This window comes from Nerophis lumbriciformis, linkage group LG05 (assembly GCF_033978685.3).
Source record: "Nerophis lumbriciformis linkage group LG05, RoL_Nlum_v2.1, whole genome shotgun sequence".
In the NCBI taxonomy this organism is placed as follows: Eukaryota; Metazoa; Chordata; class Actinopteri; order Syngnathiformes; family Syngnathidae; genus Nerophis; species Nerophis lumbriciformis.
This window is the reverse complement of record NC_084552.2, coordinates 33,082,853-33,105,332: the sequence shown is the minus strand read 5'-3', so window position 1 is coordinate 33,105,332 and position 22,480 is coordinate 33,082,853. Positions and strand designations below refer to the sequence as shown.

General features: G+C 38.5%; 1 protein-coding gene and 1 long non-coding RNA gene across 3 annotated transcripts in view; one reads left to right on the top strand and one right to left on the bottom strand.

Annotated features, from left to right (window-relative positions):
- ano6 (anoctamin 6) overlaps positions 1 to 22,469 on the top strand; it is a 26,033-nt gene extending 3,564 nt beyond the window's left edge. Inside the window, exons 2-20 of the mRNA XM_061960728.2 lie at positions 1,727 to 1,797; positions 5,773 to 5,901; positions 8,614 to 8,679; positions 9,379 to 9,666; positions 9,735 to 9,848; positions 9,919 to 10,034; positions 10,100 to 10,234; positions 12,417 to 12,522; positions 14,122 to 14,182; positions 14,262 to 14,407; positions 14,482 to 14,559; positions 14,696 to 14,924; positions 15,351 to 15,520; positions 15,591 to 15,688; positions 15,822 to 15,952; positions 19,856 to 20,061; positions 20,127 to 20,323; positions 21,516 to 21,621; positions 21,693 to 22,469. Coding sequence (XP_061816712.1) covers positions 1,727 to 1,797; positions 5,773 to 5,901; positions 8,614 to 8,679; positions 9,379 to 9,666; positions 9,735 to 9,848; positions 9,919 to 10,034; positions 10,100 to 10,234; positions 12,417 to 12,522; positions 14,122 to 14,182; positions 14,262 to 14,407; positions 14,482 to 14,559; positions 14,696 to 14,924; positions 15,351 to 15,520; positions 15,591 to 15,688; positions 15,822 to 15,952; positions 19,856 to 20,061; positions 20,127 to 20,323; positions 21,516 to 21,621; positions 21,693 to 21,887 — 2,642 coding nt within the window. The 3' untranslated portion in view covers positions 21,888 to 22,469. The remainder of the gene's footprint in view (positions 1 to 1,726; positions 1,798 to 5,772; positions 5,902 to 8,613; positions 8,680 to 9,378; positions 9,667 to 9,734; positions 9,849 to 9,918; positions 10,035 to 10,099; positions 10,235 to 12,416; positions 12,523 to 14,121; positions 14,183 to 14,261; positions 14,408 to 14,481; positions 14,560 to 14,695; positions 14,925 to 15,350; positions 15,521 to 15,590; positions 15,689 to 15,821; positions 15,953 to 19,855; positions 20,062 to 20,126; positions 20,324 to 21,515; positions 21,622 to 21,692) is intronic.
- Positions 14,788 to 19,989, bottom strand: LOC133606617 (uncharacterized). 2 transcript variants are annotated; one of them, XR_009815280.2, is made up of 4 exons: positions 19,843 to 19,989; positions 15,727 to 19,394; positions 15,494 to 15,658; positions 14,788 to 14,932 (listed from the first exon to the last, which is right to left on the bottom strand). It is a non-coding gene; the product is annotated as an uncharacterized lncRNA (long non-coding RNA). The 2 variants fall into 2 exon arrangements; XR_009815282.2 differs by having other exon boundaries at positions 15,738 to 19,394.
- Positions 22,470 to 22,480: the final 11 nt, after the last annotated feature.

Below are 22,480 nucleotides of genomic sequence, written 5' to 3'. Positions count from 1 at the left end.
TTTGCAATGTTTGTATTTATGTTTTTAATTCAACATGTTACAATGCCAAAACTTGTCTTATTGTCAATAAAACTTGTTGTATTTCTTTTTTTTTTTTTTTCAATACCAAAACTTACTGGCAGTCTCCTCCTTGCTCCATACGTCTGTTTCTAATTCAGTAAAAATCATTGATATTTAGAATTTAGGAGGTTATACCACATGTCATATTTATTTATATATATATATATATATATATATATATATATATAAATATTTATTTATCTCTTACTTTACTCTTTTACATTTTTGTTTATATAAAGATGTTGACCGCTTAATCCTGTGAATGTCTGATATGTTGATATGTGTTGGAAATATACATATATATATATGTATATATATATATATGTATATACGTGTATGTATGTATATATATATATATATATATATATATATATATACACACACACACACACTCACACACACACATTCACACACACAAACATGTACTTCCATTTTACACAACACAAGAACTAACACTGCCCTGTTGTAAGCATGACAGCTCAAACTTTTTCACTCTTTCCATCTACCAGTGGGCCTGGCAGCACAGGGCGAGTTGGCTCCACTGCCCTGGCCTACTTGCTGGCAATCAGCGATAAGCTTGTGGGAAAAGCGATTGCATTATTGATTGACTTTTCTTTTGACTAGTCTTTATTATGTGCATGAATGCAAATCAGCTCGTTCATGACACTGCAGGTCACCCACTTCCCCACTAAGGAGTGAAAATAAACTCCTAATTGTGTTTTAATCATCACTTTAATTGGAACTGCATGAGAAAATCAAAACAGAAATGTCCTGTAGGATACTTTGTGATGGTCTGCCGCCATGCATATGTAGTGGTTTTTGTAAAGGTAAATATTTTTTATATCATTTTTGTCTCCCTAATATTGTGGTTACAGATGCATCTCTTACTTCTTGAGGGAGAGAATGCTTTTAATCTTTTAATGTGTGTTATTGATTGCACCAACAAGCACACACCCATTAGTGCACTTTGCTTTTGATGGCTCATCAATTATTCACAGTCATACCTTATTTATATTTTTTTTATGACATAATCTAAAATCACGATGAATTTTACCTTTTACCTTAATTTTGGTAAATGCACGATTATTCCACTCTCAACTGCTCCTGTACTTTTTTCATCCTTACTGCATCAAACTGTGTCCAACAATTAACTACTACAAACTGCTCAGGTTTCACGCTTTGCGCCAGCTTTCTTCATGGGGTGTAACTACACAACCAGTAGTCTATTTTAAGGGATTATTAAGGGTCTAAGTAGAGAGAGAATTACCGAGGAGGAAAAGTCGAAATAATCCACACGGCAGTTTTCTGTCGGTTTCGATTATTTTTTGAATAATCGGCCAGCTCTAGTCGTACTTTGTATGAAAATACATTCATACGAGTATTTTCAGCACAAATAAACAAGACCGATTCAAGCAGTTTGCCACAATCAATGCTAGAAAACACGTTATTGTTATTGTGAGCAAATACTGCTGAGCTTTTAGCGGATGTCCTGCACAGGAAGCGAGCTGTGGTGAGGCCGCATGCCTTGCTACTAATTCGTTTTTGTACCCTTTTTTAAGATGGCAGATGTTCCCGCTGGCTGCACGCTTCTTTTATTTGTATGTACATGACAGCCATGCAGATAAAAAGCAGCAGAAAGCTCATCATCACTTTTTCTTTCCTACAGTTTACCCTGAGGAGTTTCTACCAACGTATCACAGTATTAGAGAAGGAGCAACAGTAGCCAAAGCACAGCTGGTGAGTCCAACATGTTAGCATGCACCCTTGATGATTTGTTCAACTAGTTAAAAGACATACATGTTACACGTGAAATTAGACAGTAGTAGACATTTTGCTTTTGTTTGTCTGTAACTTTATTGCTAATGGGCTGTGTTTGTTCACATAGTGCACTTTCAATTAATATACAAGGGCTGTCAAACCATTAAAAACACTTTTGTATTTTGATTAATCACAGCAAATTACATGCATCTAAAGTTTAAATTAACTTTAAAAAGAAGACCACAATATTTTGACACACATGCAATTTCAATCTATACATAAACAACATTTGTAAAGTTACAAAGGACTTACATTTTGTATAATTTGCGGACGACACGAATGCCTTTTGTTCAGGACAGAACACACAGAAGCTCATACGAATAATAACAAAATAAATGAACAAATTAAAGAGATGGTTTGATAAAACCACACTATCCTTGATTCTTTGTAAAACTAAAATAAGGCTATTTAGTAACAGTAGTGGGTCAAATGCAGAGAATAATCTCGCCACACCTAGTGTGTGTGTGACAATCATTGGTACTTTAACTTTAACTTTAACTTTAAGAGAAAGTCAGACACAAATACAAATAGACAGAGAACACATTGAAAGGGTGAAAGAAATCACATTTTTGGGTGTAATAATAGATAATAAAATGAACTGGAAATCACATAAAAACACACCAGGTGGCAATGAATAGTTATATACCGGTAATGAATAAAGCAAAATATGTTCTAGACCAAAAATAATTGCACATTCTTTAATGCTCGTTAGTGTTGCCATATTTGAGTGATTGTGTGGAAATATGGGGAAATAATACTATACTATACTATATAATACTATTAATAATAATTATAAAAGTAGATTTCATCCACTAACCATGTTACAAAAAAGGTCAGTTAGCATAATACATAATGTAGGTTATCGAGAACATACAAACTCTTCATTTATTGAATCCAAAATACTGAAACTCAATGATTTGGTGCATTTGCAAACAGCTAAAATTATGCACAAAGCAAAATATAACCTGTTGTCCAAGAATGTACAACAATTCTTCTCAAAAAAAGAGGAAAAATATAACCTCAAGGGAAAATCTAATTTAAAACATTTGTATGCATGTACAACACTTAGGACCTTTAGCATGTGGAATTAAATTATGGAATGGATTATGCAAAGATGTCAAACAATGTACTAATATGATCCACTTTAGGAGGATGTTCGAACTACAAGTGTTTACAAAGTACAGGGAAAAAGAATCTTGATAAACGTCTTGAACTTTGTTGAAAATGAAATATTATTCATCTCAATATGTGAATCATGACTGGCTTAACTATTAAGAGAACTGTTGTATTCATTGGTGTAAATTTTGTTACAATTACAAGATCAGAACAGGGAGTGAACGAATGTGTTAGTAATTAATATGAATTGGAAAAGGGATAGGATTAAATAAGCTTTGCTTCTTCCTTCTCCTTTTCGAACATGTAAAGAGAAATTAACATATGTCATTTTTCTACGATGTATCACATTGTATCTGTTTACATTTTCAAAATACATTTAACCATAACCATTTTGTTGTCAGATTGTCATAAAAGAACATTTAAAAAAATGTTTTACTTGAATGCACCTCATTTATTTGTTCAAAACTTGCTGACAGTATTATCTGAAGTACTGTTTTATTTTGAAGTGAAATTAGTGAATACAACAGTCGGAGTCTCTTCACTCATCTTTGCACTGATGTATTATTGACCATACAACATCTCTTTCAAGTAACCATCCACCATTTGGGCAAAGGAGAATTACCTTAATGTTAACGATAATGTTTTGTGATTATTTGCATGAGTGAAAGCGTTTACTTTGACAGCCGTGATTCATACACTTGTTGTAGACGCCATACATCATATACAACAGTGGTCTCTAACTCAATTTACCTGGGGGCCACTGGATGCAGAAACTGGGTGAGGCTGGGCCTCAAGCAAAGATTTCTTTAAAAAATCTAACATGCACTTTTTAATGAATTCACCTTCTTTGAATGGCTATCCAACATACTTGCCAACCCTCCCGATTTTTCCAGTAGACACCCGAATTTCAGTGCCCCTCCCGACAATCTCCCGGGGCAACCATTCTCCCAAATTTGTCCCGATTTTCACCCGGACAACAATATTAAGGGCGTACCGTGATAGCACTACCTTTAACGTCCTCTACAACTTGTCGTCGCGTCTGCTTTTTCTCTATACAAACAGCGTGTCGCCCCAGTCACATGTTGTATGAGGCTTCTGCAGACACACGTAAGTGACTGCAAGACCTACTTGATCAACAGCCATACAGGTCACACTGAGGGTGGCCGTATAAACAACTTTATCACTGTTACAAATATGCGACACACTGTGAACCCACACCAAACAAGAATGACAAACACATTTCGGGAGAACATCCGCACCATAAGACAACATAAACACAACAGAACAAATACCCAGAACCCCTTGCAGCCCTAACTCTTCCAGGCTACAATATACACTCCCACTACCACCAAACCCCACCCCGCCCACCTCAACCGACGCACGGAGGGGGGTTGATTTGTGGGGGGCAGGGTTGGGGGGGCGGGGTTTGGTGGTAGTGGGACTGTATATTGTAGCCCAGAAGAGTTAGGGCTGCAAGGTGTTCTGGGTATTTGTTCTGTTGTGTTTATGTTGTCTTACGGTGCGGATGTTCTCCCGAAATGTGTTTGTCATTCTTGTTTGGTGTGGGTTCACAGTGTGGCGCATATTTGTAACAGTGTTAAACTTGTTTATACGGCCACCCTCAGTGTGACCTGTGTGGCTGTTGATCAAGTATGTCTTGCAGTCACTTACGTGTGTACAGAAGCCAAATACAACATGTGACTGGGCTGGAACACCGTTTGTACAGGTTGTAGAGGGCGCTAAAGGCAGTGCCATCACGGCACGCCCTTAATATTGTTGTTTGGGTGAAAATCGGCAGACAGTCAAGAGAATGGTTGCCTTGAAATTCGGGAGTCTCCCGGAAAAATCGGGAGGGTTGGCAAGTATGACGCTGTCAAGTGTCATCCATTGCATTCGGTCTCCCCTAGAGGGGGGTGGGGGGGGGGAGTTACCCACATATGCGGTCCTCTCCAAGGTTTCTCATAGTCATTCACATCGACGTCCCACTGGGGTGAGTTTTTCCTTGCCCTTATGTGGGCTCTGTACCGAGGATGTCCTTGTGGCTTGTGCAGCCCTTTGAGACACTTGTGATTTAGGGCTATATAAATAAACATTGATTGATTGATTGATTGAAGTGCCAATCATATAAAACCCGCACCTTAATATGAAAATGTAATGTTAGTGCGGCCCGCAAAATAACGCCGCATGTCTGAGACCCCTGATATGCAACGAGGTAAGATTGAGTTAGAAACATTCGCTAAGTGCTTACACTCAGATTATAGTAGCAACGTCATGCTTGGTTATCTTTTTTGCTGAAAAACACACAAAATAATCAAACTTACAGCTCCCACGTCTGTAATTGACTGAGAGCTGCCGGCTTTGTTTTAAGATGTGTAGCAAAGCCTCAGATTACTTTATTAGGTACACCAGTGCAATCTAATCATATGCAATAAAAGAGATGTATCAGAAAAGTCTGCTTTTACAAGCATAAAAGGAACGGCTTGGTTGTAGACGCCCACAGTGTACCCCACTGGACATCAACATGCTGAGATACAATACAAGAACCACTATTGTTACATGACAAGAATAAACTCAGCTGCATGAGCTTTTATTGTGAAAGTGCAAGAGAGGTGGAGACGTCGCAATGTTTGCTGGCTCTTCCCTCATCACCTGCATGACAACTGTAACGTTTACATTACAACTTGGGTACAGTAATCTGACATGTACGAACCCATGGAGGAAGAGGACTACGAGTGCCAAGCCACTGACTTACCAGATGAGCTGCTCTCTTGTTCCCAGGCCGAGTTCAACGACAAGCCCGATTCGTTGTTCTTCAATGACGGCGTCCGACGCATCGACTTCATCCTGGTCTACGACGATGAGAACAAGAAGGACTTTGACAAGAGGCACACGTTTGCACGCCGCAAGGTCATTTTCCTATTATTGGTCTTTACACAACTTGTCAGTGAACAGCCAACCTTTGACTGCTATTGTGTGTACAAGTTAAGAACATCGACATTTTTAATTGTACTTTTTACAAAAATAGTCATCCTTAAATTGATAATCATTTTGATGATTGGCATTATAAAGTTAAAGTACCAATGATTGTCACACACACACTAGGTGTGGCGAAATTATTCTCTGCATTTGACCTATCACCCTTGATCACCCCCTGGGAGGTGAGGGGAGCAGTGGGCAGCAGCGGTGGCTGCGCCCGGGAATCATTTTGGTGATTTAACCCCCAATTCCAACCCTTGATGCTGAGTGCCAAGCAGGGAGGTAATGGGTCCCATTTTTATAGTCTTTGGTATGACTCGGCCGGGATTTGAACTCCCAACCTACCGATCTCAGGACGGACACTCTAACCACTAGGCCACTGAGTAGGTATCAACAATAATTATTTGCAAACTACAGCCACAAAATACAAAATAATAGAGTATTGGTTAATTAATACTTTTAAGAAATAATGATAATGAATGATTATCTTTATAAAGGTGTGTTTATCTTGCTGTGTACCTATTGAAGCATCCAGTGAGTTTACAGTAACACATCTTGTGTGTTTTATCACACAAAGCCTCGACTATTGACACTTGCCTGAACTGTTTGCAAAGGGAGTTTAATATAAAGTTGCTACATTAACAGGGTGAACCAAAAAAAACAGAGCCTATAAAAATTTTCTTAAATCCTAAAAAAAGAAAATTCTGCTGAGCTTAAACTTTAGTGTGTGTACTTTCATTCCCCAAAGTTTCAGTTATGTTGTTCGCTTGGCGTAAAAGTCATGTTCTTTACAAAATATGGAATATGGAAAACTTGCATGAGTCAAAATGATTCAAAATTGTAAATACCTGGACCATGTTTCTCGTTGGCATTTTACAATGAAGATTTTGCACAGTCCTAAAATTCTTTCTGACCTTCCCAACCCTGTCAAAAATGATTTTATATACCGGTAATCATTTTTTTTATTGACCAAGACATGTTGGGGAAGAATATTGTTCGAATATTTTATGCACAAAGTCCATGTGTATATCCTGAAAAAGAAAACCGGACAACAATTAAAGGTAGCAGATTTATTCAAAGATTTGTGGGTTCTGATTTTTGGGTCAACCTGTAATGTATACAATACACTGGTACCTCAGGACACACATTTAACTCATCCTGTGTTGCAGTTGGTTTCTTAAAAAAATCATATTTTAAAACAACGTTGCCCATTAAAATTAATTTAATCTGTGCTTGGCCCCCAAAACACCACCTTTTTAACATATAACATGCCTTTTAAAAAGAAAAACTAACTTTTAGATAATAGATATTGTAGGAAAAACAATTCAATAGAATGTATACAAACAGCTGCAGAACTTTTATGGAGGTAATGTAATAATAATGTACAGTATTTACCTTGGAGAATGGACTTTTACAGCTGCTTCTCCGTCAAACACACCATCAGCAGCTTCTCCATATTTTCGTGAATAAATGTCCGATGTTTAGACATTATTTTAACGTCCTTGGCTGGCGTTATCATCACATTCTGCTTCAGTTTTATGATGATTTCTTTCTCTAATTCAATACACATCATCCACTTCTTCTCAGCACTGTTCTTTATACTCACTTTCTTCCGTCTCATGCTTGGAACAATAAAGTTATGTGCATCTCTAGCTATAAGCTAATGCTTGCTCGTAAGACTGGATGCTTTGGGTGGATCTTACAGGGTTCACTGTGACATTCACTACGCCAACTGCTGGTGGGTAAGCTCGCAACATCAATTTTTGCTCATAAAGTATAGCATAACAATTAGCCGAGATGCAGTTGGAATCCTGAAAAATTGGTATGTTGTGGCACTCGTATTCCGAGCTACTGCTGTATTATTTTTATGTAGGCCATGTGTTATTTTAGTCCATATTGTGTTACTGTTTTTTCACAGCAGGGTGGTGTCATCGTGTCTAAATGTCATTCTTGCAAGCTTTTCATCATCTTAGACTTAGACTCAGACAAACTTTAATGATCCACAAGGGAAATTGTTCCACACAGTAGCTCAGTTACAAAGGATGGAAAGGATAATGCACACAAGTGCACAAATAGAGGGCCAAAACAAAAGGTAAAACGTAGACTGAAAATGCACCGTAGTAGCAATATGAATATAACACATATATAATATTTACATATTATATATACAGTATATAATGCAGGTGCTTGTTTGCTCTGTCAGTGCTGCAAATGCACTCTAAAAATTAGCCTCTTAAGGGATTTCACACGCCTCTGTTACCTAACTGCCTTGCATTCCGATTCGCCAGGCCAAGACTAACATGCGCGGTATTTACAGTATTTCTCATGCCGGGTGCTAAACGCCACTCCAAGTCATCCGACTATGCACTGCTTCAGTTGTCATCTGTATCCGTATCACATACTGTACAACAAGGTCACATTGAGCAGTGGGACAGGAGAACATTAGCAACATTAACATAGCTACATGAGCTACATGCTAACATCACAATCATATAATTAGAGCAGCATCATGCTAAACTATCATAGTCGAATAAAAGCATGATCAAACTAACAGCTGCCACTTCTGAGCTTCACACTGAATTTCAAGATGTGTAGCAAAGCCTGCTTTTTTTAGTTCTTTTTTTGGTTTCTTTTTTTTTGCAGAGACGGCGGGAATACTTTGAGGCCAGCTTGATGAAAATGGGAATGGAGTTGGAGGCAACACAATCTGTAAGTAGACTCCTTTACCGCCCTCAATGATCTTAGTTTTTGTACAATCTCACATTCTGGATTATTTGCCTTTATGCAGGTATAATATTATTTATTATATTACTACTAGAAAATAAATGGATGGATGTATTTAGATTTGTTTAGATCATGTTTCAGATATATGTATATATGTATATATATATATATATATATATATATATATATATATATATATATATATATATATATATATATATATATATATATATATATACATATATACACGTGTGTGTGTATATATATATATTTATATCCATCCATCCATCTTCTTCCGCTTATCCGAGGTCGGGTCGCGGGAGCAGCAGCTTAAGCAGGGAAGCCCAGACTTCCCTCTCCCCGGCCACTTCGCCCAGCTCCTCCCGGGGGATCCCAAGGCGTTCCCAGGCCAGCCGGGAGACATAGTCTTCCCAACGTGTCCTGGGTCTTCCCCTTATATATTTATATATATATATATATATATATATATATATATATATATACCCACATACATACATATATATATATATTGTTTCCATGAAATGCTATGAACAATCAGTCATAATGAGTTAGCCACATTAGAAACAATGTTTTTAAGTCAAATAAATGAGTTAAGAATGGTACATAGTGTTTACAATGATAAAAAACTAGATGAAAGAAATACGTATGAAAATGTTGGTGCAGGTGGTGAACGACAGCCTGGTCTTCGTCAAAGTGCACATGCCATGGGACACGCTCTGCACCTACGCTGAGGTGCTGCATATCCAGCTCCCCATTCAGCCCAACGACCTGTCCTCTTACCGATCGCCATGGCGATGTCTGTCCTTCATCACCAAGTATTTCTACCCCGACGAGAAGGTCATCACCACAGAGGCCGAGTTCTTCACTGCCCCCTTTGAGAAAGACCGCCTGGAGTACTTCTACATAAAGGACAAGGACGTCTTCTTCTCTTCATCCATGAGGAGCCGGATGGTAGTTTTCTTCTAAAGTCACCAAACGTGCATAAATGAGCAATAAATGACCACAATGTGCTCGCTCAGGCGTATTACATACTGAGCCGAGCCCCCTATGAGATACGAGGGAGCGTAAAGAAGTTTGGCATCAGAAAACTGTTGGACAGCGACGTGTACAAAGCTGCCTACCCGCTCCATGATGTAAGTCATACGGAAGGCATCTTTGTGTTCCTTTTTCTGCAGCCTTTTCCCCTCTTTTCTGTCCATTCAGTGCAGGTTCAACGTCAAGTCCCAAGAAGATGGCTGCCCTAACGATAGATTCCGGCTATACAGGGAATGGGCTCATCCGAGAAGCTTCTATAAGATGCAGCCTCTCAATCTCATAAGGTGACATTTAAAAGCATCCACGTCATACGAAGCTCATAGACATAATTTCTGGTGTTTTGTTGCAGGAAGTATTACGGCGAGAAGATCGGCATTTACTTTGCTTGGTTGGGCTTCTACACCATCATGCTGGCTCTGGCTGCTGTTGTAGGGCTGGCTTGCTTCATATATGGATACAAAACACAGGAAACCAGCACTTGGAGGTATGGAACACGAAGAGCCTAATTTACTAAGATCCTAATATCAAGCTCTAAACAGCGTGTGTAATCTATAAAATTGTGTGTACTATTAGTGGGCTGTTGCGTGTGTTCTGCGTGTACAATTCAAATGTGGTGAAGACCGCCTTATTTAAAAAAGGATTTTGCATGTTCTATATATACTGAGGCATCACCACAATGACACCAGATCATTTACTGCACATTCATTTTATCATGTTCTTTCCTGTGGCGTTTTGCTATGTTTTCAAACATGCATAAGACACCAACCACTTTTTATGGGCATTTTAGACAGAGTCCAAGTGCACCTACAAAGGAATCCACTTTTTTTCCCTTGTTTTTTAAGCGCCCAAAGTGCGCTCATGGGAGAGAGGCTGCAATTACTGTGCTCAAGTTGCATTAAAATGCATACTTCAAGACGTTTTTTCATAGACCGGTAGGAGATATTACAGTCTATGCTATGAAAAAAAAATCTAACGGTATTAGAAAAACGCCAACAGACACCAAAACGCATCAATTGAATTTGTTTTGATCAGCCTCTTAAGTCACCCAGCATGCAGCTTTAAAATTATATAAGTATGTTGCTGACTAGACAGAGGGCTTTGTATTTTTCTACATTTCCTACAATGCATTGCCGTTGGCCATATTAGAAAGCTTTGTTTGTAACACACTCATTGTTGCTGATCATTCATCCAGTGATACTGATAATGCCGACAACGTGTGTGATTGTCAACTGCCACATATCCAAGTGGGAGACGTATTACTAGCTTCTATCGCATTCTTAAGCGTATTTATGGACAAACAGAAGCGGGGAGAAAGAAGAGTTAACGGCAAAGGCGAGCATAGATTGCTCCAGTCAACTGAGATGTGACATGCTACAATGACTTCATGTTTTTTTCGGATCATTTAATTTTAGGTAATTAAGACAATTTTGTAAGTAGAAATTACTTTTAAATAAATGACAGCCCCGCTTTGCATTAACTTGATGTGCTTGGTTGAATAGTTGTGTTGATAAAAATAGTGCTCACTTCTCTTGTCCGGACTGTCACTTCCACATAAAACAAAAGTGGAGCGACATGAGAACAAAATTCTTCCAATACTGCCTTACAGTCACGGTGTGCTAAGATGACCTTAAATTGGTTAGCCGTGATTTTCCGGGGTATCAAACTTGGGTTGGATCATTTTTGCGAGTGCATGACTCTCGCCTTGACAATGCGATGTCCACTGGGTTTATACAGATAAACAGAAAGGTCACAAACCCATTTGCGAACAAAGCGGCCATAGCTTAATAGACTCTTATAATTTTGAAAGTCCTTCAAAGTGTAAAATGGGCTGGGTTGAGAATTTAAGTAGTTTACAAAGTGCGGGTATGAGACAGTGGAGAGGATGTTATGGTCTCTGCTTCACGCTGCTCCACTCCGACTTGTCAATATTGTAAGGATCCTTGCCTCCAATTACAGCTGTTTTCTCCTTATGACGACAAAGGGATTTCCTTTCTAATGACTCAAAGTATTTCTCCATTGCATCACAGCTGGTGCAGCGTTATTTTCCACGGAATAGTTTGGAAATATTACGTCTAGCGCTATCATGAAGGATGAAACTTGTCTTTCAATATGGCTTTTGGCAAGGCATCGTGGTATACTTTAGCCAAAAAACCGAAGCCCTCTATATGTGCAATGTTTTTTATTTCTGACAGACCATGCAAATATGTTGAAACACACTATTAACGGAGTATTTTCTGTCAATCATCTGTGTTTGCCGTGCGAACACCGAGTGTGTCAGTTTGCAAGTACTTTTCAGACGTGCTAAATAAAACGCTAAATAGCGTTTGCAAAATAGTGATGAGCGTTGTTATAGGAAATCACATTGCGCATGCTGTATAGTATATTTGCATCATCTCCTCCCAGTATTGTAGGCATTTTGATAATCAGTTTATATTCTGCATATGAATGAAAACAAAGACGCAAAATACAAACGTAGATTGAACGCCTAATTCTGCTCATTTAACAAACGCAATACACTTTGCACACGTTTAGTAGATCAGCTTTGCGTGTGCTATCAAGTTTGCACGTGTTTTAGTACACACAAACCTTTAGTAAATCAGGCCCTACTAGTAGTAACATGTGCTCAAGAACTTTACTCAAGGTTCTGCTGGCTTGTGTGTTGGTAGCAAAGAGGTGTGTGACCCGGAAATCGGAGGCCAAATAGTCATGTGCCCACAATGCGACCAGGAGTGCAAATACTGGCGTTTAAACAGCACCTGTGAAGCTTCAAAGGTGAGTACTGGAGAAGAGGGGTCTTCAAATGTTTTATGGAGCTGGGACCCCCTAATTTTTTATGTGTCTGAGCAGAGGTACAAACTCCCTTAGCATTCCTAGGAGCACATGTGGGCAACATTAGATGTGCAGACACCAGCATCACACCTGTCCCAAAGCTCACATCATAACAAGTTACATTTCGTATTACATTATTAAAATTACAGCAGTCATTTACATACATTCAATAACAGTGGTTCTTAACCTTTTTGACCACTGCGCGCAACTTTTCCACTACATAGGCGCCGGGGCCCGCTCCAATATTAACACTTAATTAGTCATGTTACCGTACTCAAGATTGTAATTGTATTCAATAACTAGATCTAACCAACTTTCAGTTTACAACCTTGTCAAATGATATGAAACTGTGTGTTAATTACAAATATTATTATTTATTTCACTCTTCAACTTTAAGCTTAGGTCAGTGATTAGAAAAATAAGTACTAACCAAATAAACTGCGTATGAAGGGGCTAACTGACAAAAAATACATTTATGTCCAATAATGTTGTGCTGTATTAAATCAAGAATAAATATGTTTTTAACAAAACTGTCAATAAAATTAAAATGTAAATAAAATTACAGCTTCACCACTTTAGTCATAATTTTGCGCTAAAAAAACGTATTAATAACTTTAGCTCTAGACTTCTTCTGTTTGTTTAATATTGTCATTACTGTCACAAGTGGTGGAAAAGTGTATTACAACTGAGTACTGCTGCGACCATAGCTGAGAAACAGATATTTTTGGGTGGCCCTCTCGGGGGAACTCGCAGCCCTACAATGGGCCTTTTGAAAACTGCTTTCCGGGGTCTTTAAAATGATTCATGTATTATTTTCTGTCATTGTTTCTATGATTGACAGTTCAGCTGCTTCTGTTTGGACAGACACTCAGCTTGTTGGCTGTGGAACTCAAAGAAAGGAGAGCGGCCACACGCCTCCCCTGCCATGCTCTTAGAGCACGCCTGGCTGAGGGGAATGCCAACACTAGCTGTGTTTGCTCGCTCTCGGTTTGTAGTGTGTGCAAAGCACTTAATGTGTGGTTCCAGTCCCAGCCAGATATGCATGATCAGACTATAAAAAAAGACAACTTCTGGCTGCGTTCTGCCCGCGATACAGCGTTTCTCCAAACTTGAAACATTGTCATTTTATAATCTCGCAAGATTTTGTGACACCAGATTTCGTAACACACACCCCTACTCCAAATGCTGTAATATGTTTCTCACAGTATTAAACACACTTTGAATTCAGTTTATTCTATTATTGAAGATAAATAGAGCTTATATAAAAAATACTGTACTTAGAAAATGTGCAGTTACACAACATCATGGCTTGTCAAAGCATCTACTTGCTGGGAAATGTTGACTGAGCTGATATGTGAGCTCGCGCTCTCTCCTGGATATGTATATATAGACACCTTTTACCGTGCAGATGAAACCACTATCTATTGTGAAAATCTCCTATTGCACAGACTTTACACATTGAAACAAGTTATTTCCTGACATGGACCTGAAGAGGGATTTCAATACAAGCAAGCTAAAACACAATTGTATTTTTTGTTGTAGAAACTGTGCATATTTGACAACTTTGGCACTCTGGTTTTTGCAGTTTTCATGTCAATCTGGGGTAAGTCATCCATGCTTCAGTGGTTTATTTTAAGCTCCATATCCGAGTACTTCTATTTACGCTCATCTCCTCGCTGCAGTAACACTATTCCTGGAATTTTGGAAGCGCTACCAGGCTGAGCTGGAGTACCAGTGGGACACCGTGGAGTTCCTGGAGCAGCAGGAGACAGCCCGACCTGAATATGAAGCCAAGTGTATCTACGAGAGGAAAAACCCGGTCACGGGGGTGAATCTTATTGCTTCTTTTCTCGCTGGCAAAGCACCTTCTCTCAGCGTTTACCAGCTGTGTTGTGTTTTCAGGTGAAAGAAAAAGTGCCTTACACAGCCTGCGGACGATGCGTTCGAGTGTCAATAGGAATAGGGACCGTGTTATTCTGGGTAATGCCATTCATTACCTGTCCAACAAAATTAGCACATCCATCCATCCATTTTCTACTGCTTGTCCCTTGCGGGGTCGCGGGCGGTGCTGGAGCCTATTAGTACATATTGAATAATATTTCTTGTAATATGTCAGATTTTGCTGATTGTGGCCTCCATCGTGGCCATCACCGTGTACCGCCTGGCCGCCTTCTTTGCCTTCTCGGCCAGGCTGAGAGCTCAGGACCTGAAGGAGCTGGAGCCTCTCAAGGAGTATGTGACGCCGCAGATGGCCACCTCGGTCACGGCCTCCCTCATCAGCTTTGTGGTCATCATGATCCTCAACATGCTCTACGAGAGGGTGGCCATCTGGATCACCAACTTTGGTGAGCTGCTGAAGGAATAATGAGGATATCAATTGACTTTACTCATTGGATGTGCTCAAAAAGACAGAACACCTGTGAAATATTAGCAATATCCAAAATGAGTTTTGCACATGTTACATTAGCTTTCTCTATGATGTACTGTAATAGATATCATTATTTGAGGGTTTCATTGTTAAAAATTATCAATCTATTTAATTTCCAGCTGACACTGAACAGGATACAGTTTATTTGATTTCTTTCATAAATCCTCAATGTTATTTTTATTTTACAATAATGCAAAACATGATGTAGCTATTTTTATTCAGATAATGATTGACATTTTTATTCATTTACACCACAAATATAAGGAAAAATTGTTATACAAACGTTTGTATTATGCTTGGGCGTTGAAGTGTTTTTTATGTTTTTGCTTTTATTTGAAAACAGAGCTGCCAAGGACCAAGACGGACTACGAGAACAGTCTGACCCTCAAGATGTTCCTCTTTCAGTTCGTCAACTATTACTCTTCTTGTTTCTACATCGCCTTCGCCAAAGGGAAAGTGGTCGGCTATCCAGGACAACCCGTTTACCTTTTGGGAAAATACCGCAACGAGGAGGTAGAGTGTGGTCGGTCCTCCGCTTGGAGCGCATGAATTATGCTTCACTTTCTTCTTTTTCTTGTTCCAGTGTGATCCTGGTGGTTGTTTGATTGAACTGACCACGCAACTGTCCATCATCATGGGTGGAAAAGCCATCTGGAACAACATCCAAGAAGTTCTTTTACCGTAAGGAAGACAAAAAGGTAGCAATCTTCCTCACTTACCTACGCCTCACCTGTGTATGCGTGTGTGTGTGGATGTGTGTGCGTGTGTGTGTGTGTGTGTGTGTATGTGCGTGTGTGTGTGTGTGTGTGTGCAGGTGGGTGAAAAATTTGATTTTACGCTATTGCAGGGGCACAGCGTCACAGAAAGTGATTCCTCGTTGGGAGCAAGACTACCAACTGCAACCCATGTCCAATCTGGGACTCTTCTATGAATATCTGGAAATGGGTAAGAAGAAGACAGTACATGTCTGCAAATAATGTAAGCAACTAGGGGCGTAACGGCATTGTAAATACCGCAGTATTTTGGTTTCAAAGTCTTCACAATAATGACGTGACGCGTGACTTTATCAAACTTTTCTGAAAAATGTCATCAAAGTCCATCCATAACTATTTGAGTTATGCTTCTAACACACAGACAAACTCTGGCAAAAAACATAATCTCTTTGGCAGTGGTAAGAAAGTCTGCGTTCTGCAAAGCAAAGCACGTCACGTTTGTCCCGAGCTTTTCTAAAGCGACACAGAGCCAGCCGATCCTATCGCACTGCACAGAGCGAAATCACCCCCCAAATAATGTTTCATGCGTGAAATATGAGTAAACTGAAAAACTACTTGATGAATCCTCAATCCATTTTTCCACCACTTGTCTCTCTTGATGTCGTGGGGGGGCTGAAGTCTATTTGCACTAAGGGGGAAGGCAGGGTACACCCTGGACAAGTCGCCACTTCATAAACTGTCATCCAGAAAATATATTTGAAGCCAGCGAAGCCGAACATCAGTTTCTGAGGTATTACATAATTAAAAGTTATATTGTTTGAAAACTTTTCCTAAAAACAGCATATTCCAGACTGATATAAACATGTCCACTGTGGAGGACAGTACTTCTCAGAAAGTAAAAGTTGAAATACACTAAAGTGAACATTATTGTTTTACACTTGTTCCACTGGATGTTTACATTGTCACTTTAAAGAAATGAAACTGTAAGGTTATTTTTTTAATATTTGCTTGAAACAGTGAATGTCCCTACTCAATTCTTTGCACTTAAAAATACATATATGTAGCAATAAATATGATTAGAAGATTTGAACATCATATTTGTGTTCAATTACAATAAGTGTGTTTATCCTAAACATTCCTGACACTTTATTTTACACACTAAAACTAAAATTTTGGGAAATATACTACAATAATATCGTACCGGAGCCTTAATATCGTGATAATATGAAATTTTGATACGTTACATCCCTAGATACATCCCCCATTAAAAGTCCTAAAAGTTCCTGTTTTTTGCCACTCATGAAGAAACAATTACAGGCATACAGTAGACAGTATTGTACACAACACTTCCTAGTCAAAGCTTTTTTTGTTAGAAAGGGTTGTGTACATTTTTTTTTTTTTTTTTTTTAAAGGGGGCTCCACAGTGGCTTAATAGTTAGCAGTTAAAGTTAAAGTACCAATGATTGTTGCTAAATGTGTTGGAATGATGAGGAGATCATGTTATTTATTGAACACCAATGCTCTGCTGTTATTGTATCATTCATTTATTATGTCGTATTAAAACTATAGTGTTGAAGTCTGGGGAAATTGTTATAAATACCATCTACAGCCTTTAGTCACTCTGCAGAAAAGGGCCATTAGGATTGTGTCTAATGTTCACTACAGACATCATTCAAATCCACTATTCATGGAGTTAAAGCAACTTAAACTGCACGATGTGATCAATTTTAAAACCGCTCAAATTATGTTTAGGGCTTCCCAAAACTCTCTACCATCCAATGTAAGGATCCATGTAAATGTATGGGCTAGTCTGCCCCACAGCAAGACGATAGAGAAAAAGAAAGAACTTATTGACTACAGCGTCGGAGTACAATGGCGGACTCACACAAAGGTTTTGGGGTAAACCTGTAACATATGTGGAAAAATCCGCTGCCATCACCAATAGGAAAAACGTCACAACTGGGGAAAATTCCAAACGATTTGTTTGAAGGAAGTATGAAGGAAGGCAAGATTGTTTTATAAATATCTCCGCCATGCCTCCATGGTATGTTTTCCAGGAATGTGACATTTCTGCCAAAACGCGGAAATCCACATTTTTAAACATTAATTTTACCGTTGTAGTTCTAGAGTGTTTATTAGTAGCCAGCAAGAAGGCATATTTTTAAAATGACGGATTGTAAACAGAGGTCACGACACCATAAGTATATTACCCGAGGGGGCGTGGCTAGAGGATAGACTTGCCAAATGGGAAATGTTTTCTGAGTTCTTTGCATGCATGTTATAGAACTTTACATTACATTTTCAATGAAAATATTTGTTCGTAAATTATCTACTAATGAAACTGAAAATTATGTGGTACATAACATGGGACATGTGTCTAAAAGATAGCCAAAAGAGGTTGGTAGATGAGAACAAATCTAAAGGTAAAAAAAGTGTAGAAATGCACCCAATTGCAGGAAATGTATTCTTGATTTTCTAAATTTTCTTTCTGTGTTTGCGTGGCAGCACTTTGTGCCGAGAGAAAGTTTCTTCTTTTTTTCTCAGTTTTCCTCTTTTTTTCTCAAAAGCTGCCCACTTCCCTAGATTTCAAATTTCTTCTTCCAAGCTTGTTCCAAACAAGTTGTTTTGAATTTTCCCTGACTTGTGACATTTTCCAACATGTGGCGTCTGCAGATATCTCCATATAAGGCAGTGGTTCTTAACCTTGTTGGAGGTACCGAACCCCACCAGTTTCATATGCACATTCACCGAACCCTTCTTTAGTGAAAAAATTTTTTTTTTTTTTTTTTTTTCCAAATTCAAGACAAATGTATGTTTTTTTACTAGTGCACAAAATTAACCGTGCATGAACATCACCTTGTTCAAAGACCATCACCTTGTTCAAAGAACATCACCTTGTTCAAAGAACATCACCTTGTTCTAAGAACATCACCTTGTTCAAAGAACAAAACCAACACAGTGCATGAACTCACAACAAATTAAACACTTGCAAATCAGATGGAAAATTAGAGGGAACATTGTTTGGGGGTTTTCCATAATACTTAGACTTTCTTTTTATTGTCATTCAAATTTAAACTTTACATTACAGATACGCCGATAGGGAGAAGTTTTTATTTACACGATTGATTGATTGAATGAAACTTTTATTAGTAGATTGCACAGTACAGTACATATTCCGTACAATTGCCCACTAAATGGTAACACCCGAATACGTTTTTCAACTTGTTTAAGTCGGGGTCCACGTTAATCAATTCATGAGTCTGGTGTGTCTTGACCGCTGCGGCGGAGGCTCTGCCAAACCCCTGAGGCCGACTCACCGAACCCCTAGGGTTCGATCGAACCCAGGTTAAGAACCACTGATATAAGGTAAAGGTTTACCTGAAGAGCATTACACGAGTCTGACGTTTTTATTCATTTGTAGTCCGACATTGTTTTTGTCTATCCTCTTGTTGTGGGGCACACTGGCTTGTACATGCACATGCATCCTCCGTTGTTGCCATTTCTCATACAAAGTAGCATATAGTTCTAACTTATATCCGTCAGTAGACTCCATATGGAAGCGCTAAAACTACAACATGGCTGAGAAGACACAGTTGAAGTAGAGGCTCGTAAATAAGACCGCCCTCAAAACGCCGCATCCTGAAGAGACGGTCAGAAAGCGGCTCCAAAGCGGTCTGTAAAACATAATCCATACAACATTTTGACCAAAGAACCACCATTTCATGTTGTGTAGACAACAAGGAAGTGTTTTAAATGTAGAAAAAAATCACAATATGACCCCTTCAAAGCAGAGAGAAGGAATCCAAGAATGTACCTTTTAAACAATACATACAAATACCTCATATCACTAAAGTACAGCCCTCACATCACATTACAGCAAGTATGTTTATCAAATATTCAAAAGAGACAATGCTGTAGAAATGAATTTACTTAAAAGTAGTCAGTGTACAACTTGTGTAGCAGAATAGATTTACGAACCATTTGTCTATTAATCTTTGAGGTAATAAAGTTGTACATGAGTGCTTCTAGCTCTGAGGAGATGAGGTTCATTGAGGCAAACATGGATTCCAGCATGTGCTGTGACATTCTGAAGCAGAAAAGAAAGTGTTTTGTGTTTCCTACCCTCTGTGTTCAGTCATCCAGTTTGGCTTCGTCACCCTCTTTGTGGCCTCCTTCCCTCTGGCTCCGGTCCTGGCGCTCGTCAACAACCTGTTTGAAATCCGCGTGGACGCCTGGAAAATCACCACGCAGTTCCGCCGTATCGTTCCCGAGAAAGCTCAAGACATCGGTGCCTGGCAGCCTATCCTTCAAGGCGTCGCCATTTTGGCCGTCGCCACCAACGTGAGTCATGTTTTGAACCGTGCCGTAATCAGTCCTGATGTCATTAATTTTGGATAAAATTGCAGGCCATGATCATCGCCTTTACCTCGGATATGATCCCACGCTTGGTGTACTACTGGTCCTTCTCCGTGTATCCCTATGGAGAGTACCCTTCTCAAACCATGCAGGGCTACATCCACAGCTCCTTGTCCATTTTCAACGTCAGCCATTTTTCCAACTACAGCAGGCCGCTAAGCACGCCATACAACATCACCACCTGCAGGTACAAAGTGGAGAACATCTTAACCCACTCACTTGAGTTTCAAAACTCAATAAATTACCTGGGGTTTTTTTTGGAACACAACATAAAATAAATGTTTTTAGAATAATCATAATTTGTGTTTAATCTTGATTTAGATAAAGTAATTTTTTAATAAAAACAATACAAAATGTTATTGTACAAACATTGATTCTAAAAATAAAATTCATGTAAGATGCCACAAGTCCTTATTAAATGGAATATACATAATTAAAAATAATCAAATATTAAATGTAAAGAAATAATGATTGAAATAAATTAATTTGTAAAAAAAAATTAAGATACTTGATATAATTTTTGATGTTTTTTAGCTTTGATCTTAGGATTCAAATTTTCATGTCCATATTAAACGGAATATAAATAATTGAAGAGAAATAAATGACTAGAATAAATTAATTTGTAAAAAAAATTAGATATTTTCAAATACTTTCAAGCTCTGACCCAAATCGTAAAAAAAAATATTCTCGTATATCTCCAGTCCATATAAAACGTATTCAAAAATTTAAACAGTGCAATTTTGAAAAATACATCTTAATTTTTAAATAAACAAATTAATAAAAGAAAATATCTTCAAAAAAAGGATCAAAATTCTGTAGAATATTAATGTAAAGAAACATCAGGTCCATTTACATTAGAATATAATTCATTTGAAAATACCATATTGAAAAAAATATATATATCTTAATTTACAATATTTGCTCTTTTTTTTAGGAAAATATTTATTTTTTAATATTTTTCTAACTTTGATCCAAACCCTGAATAATCTCATTTGGAAGAAAGCCTCAAGTTATAAAAACAATTAATAAATGGAAATAATATTTAAATGTGGGACGGCGTGGCGAAGTTGGTAGAGTGGCCGTGCCAGCAATCGGAGGGTTGCTGGTTACTGGGGTTCAATCCCCACCTTCTACCATCCTAGTCACGTCCGTTGTGTCCTTGGGCAAGACACTTCACCCCTTGCTCCTGATGGCTGCTGGTTAGCGCCTTGCATGGCAGCTCCCGCCATCAGTGTGTGAATGGGTGAATGTGGTAATACTGTCAAAGCGCTTTGAGTACCTTGAAGGTAGAAAAGCGCTATACAAGTATAACCCATTTATCATTTATTTATTAAATAAAAAATAATAGATGATTTTTTTATTTTATTTTATTTTTTGAGGTATCGAGATTTTCGATACCCCCCAGGGCACCCTAAGGAGTACGAGCACAATATCTACTACTGGCATGTGATCGCTGCCAAAATGGCGTTCATCATTGTTGTGGAGGTAGGAACACCAACAGGAAGTCACACACTCCTAATGAGTCTGGTTCCACTAATGGATGTCCTTCTTTACAGCACATTGTTTACCTGACCAAGTTTATCCTGTCCTACGTCATCCCTGACATCCCCTACGCCGTCAGAGAGCAAATCAAACGAGAGAAGTACTTGACCCAGGTCATCCTCCACGAAACCAACCTCAAGCTGGTCACCAAACGCCTGAAGCGGCCGAACCTGACAACGGAGGACACTGAGCTCGATTTCGATTTGTAGAAATCACACAAACAGAATCAGAATTAGATGGCCAATAAGGAGACACGTTGATTATATGCAGCAATGTTCTGCTGACTGTGCAGAAGCTGTCAGAACAATCACAAGTTGCAGTCAGCATACATCATGAAGTTAGAATCAGAGTTACTGGTGAAATGCTGACATTCTTCAGTATTATTTAATGCACACAATGCAACCATAGAGATTTTAAAAGACAAGCTAAGAATATTGTGCCTAATATTTTAAGGTTAGACCTTTAGTGTATTATATCTGTTTACAGCTACATAGTTCATGTTCATTCAGCTACTAAGCCAAACTTTCTCTTGTCTGTGTGACTCTTTTTTTCTACAATTAATCGTCCTGGTATTGTTTATATTATCAGTTAAAACTACTCATTTATCAGACTGCACTTTTTTTATGGGCAGGGCGCAGAATGTGTGACCACTGCACTGCACATTACTTTGACTGGATGTTGTGTGTAAATATTGTGTCGTTATGTTGGATTCACACCTCTGCTGTATTATTACCACTATAAACAGCATCCGTCTACTTTTATACAGACAAATTAAAACAGTTTTATCGTAACATGTGTGCTT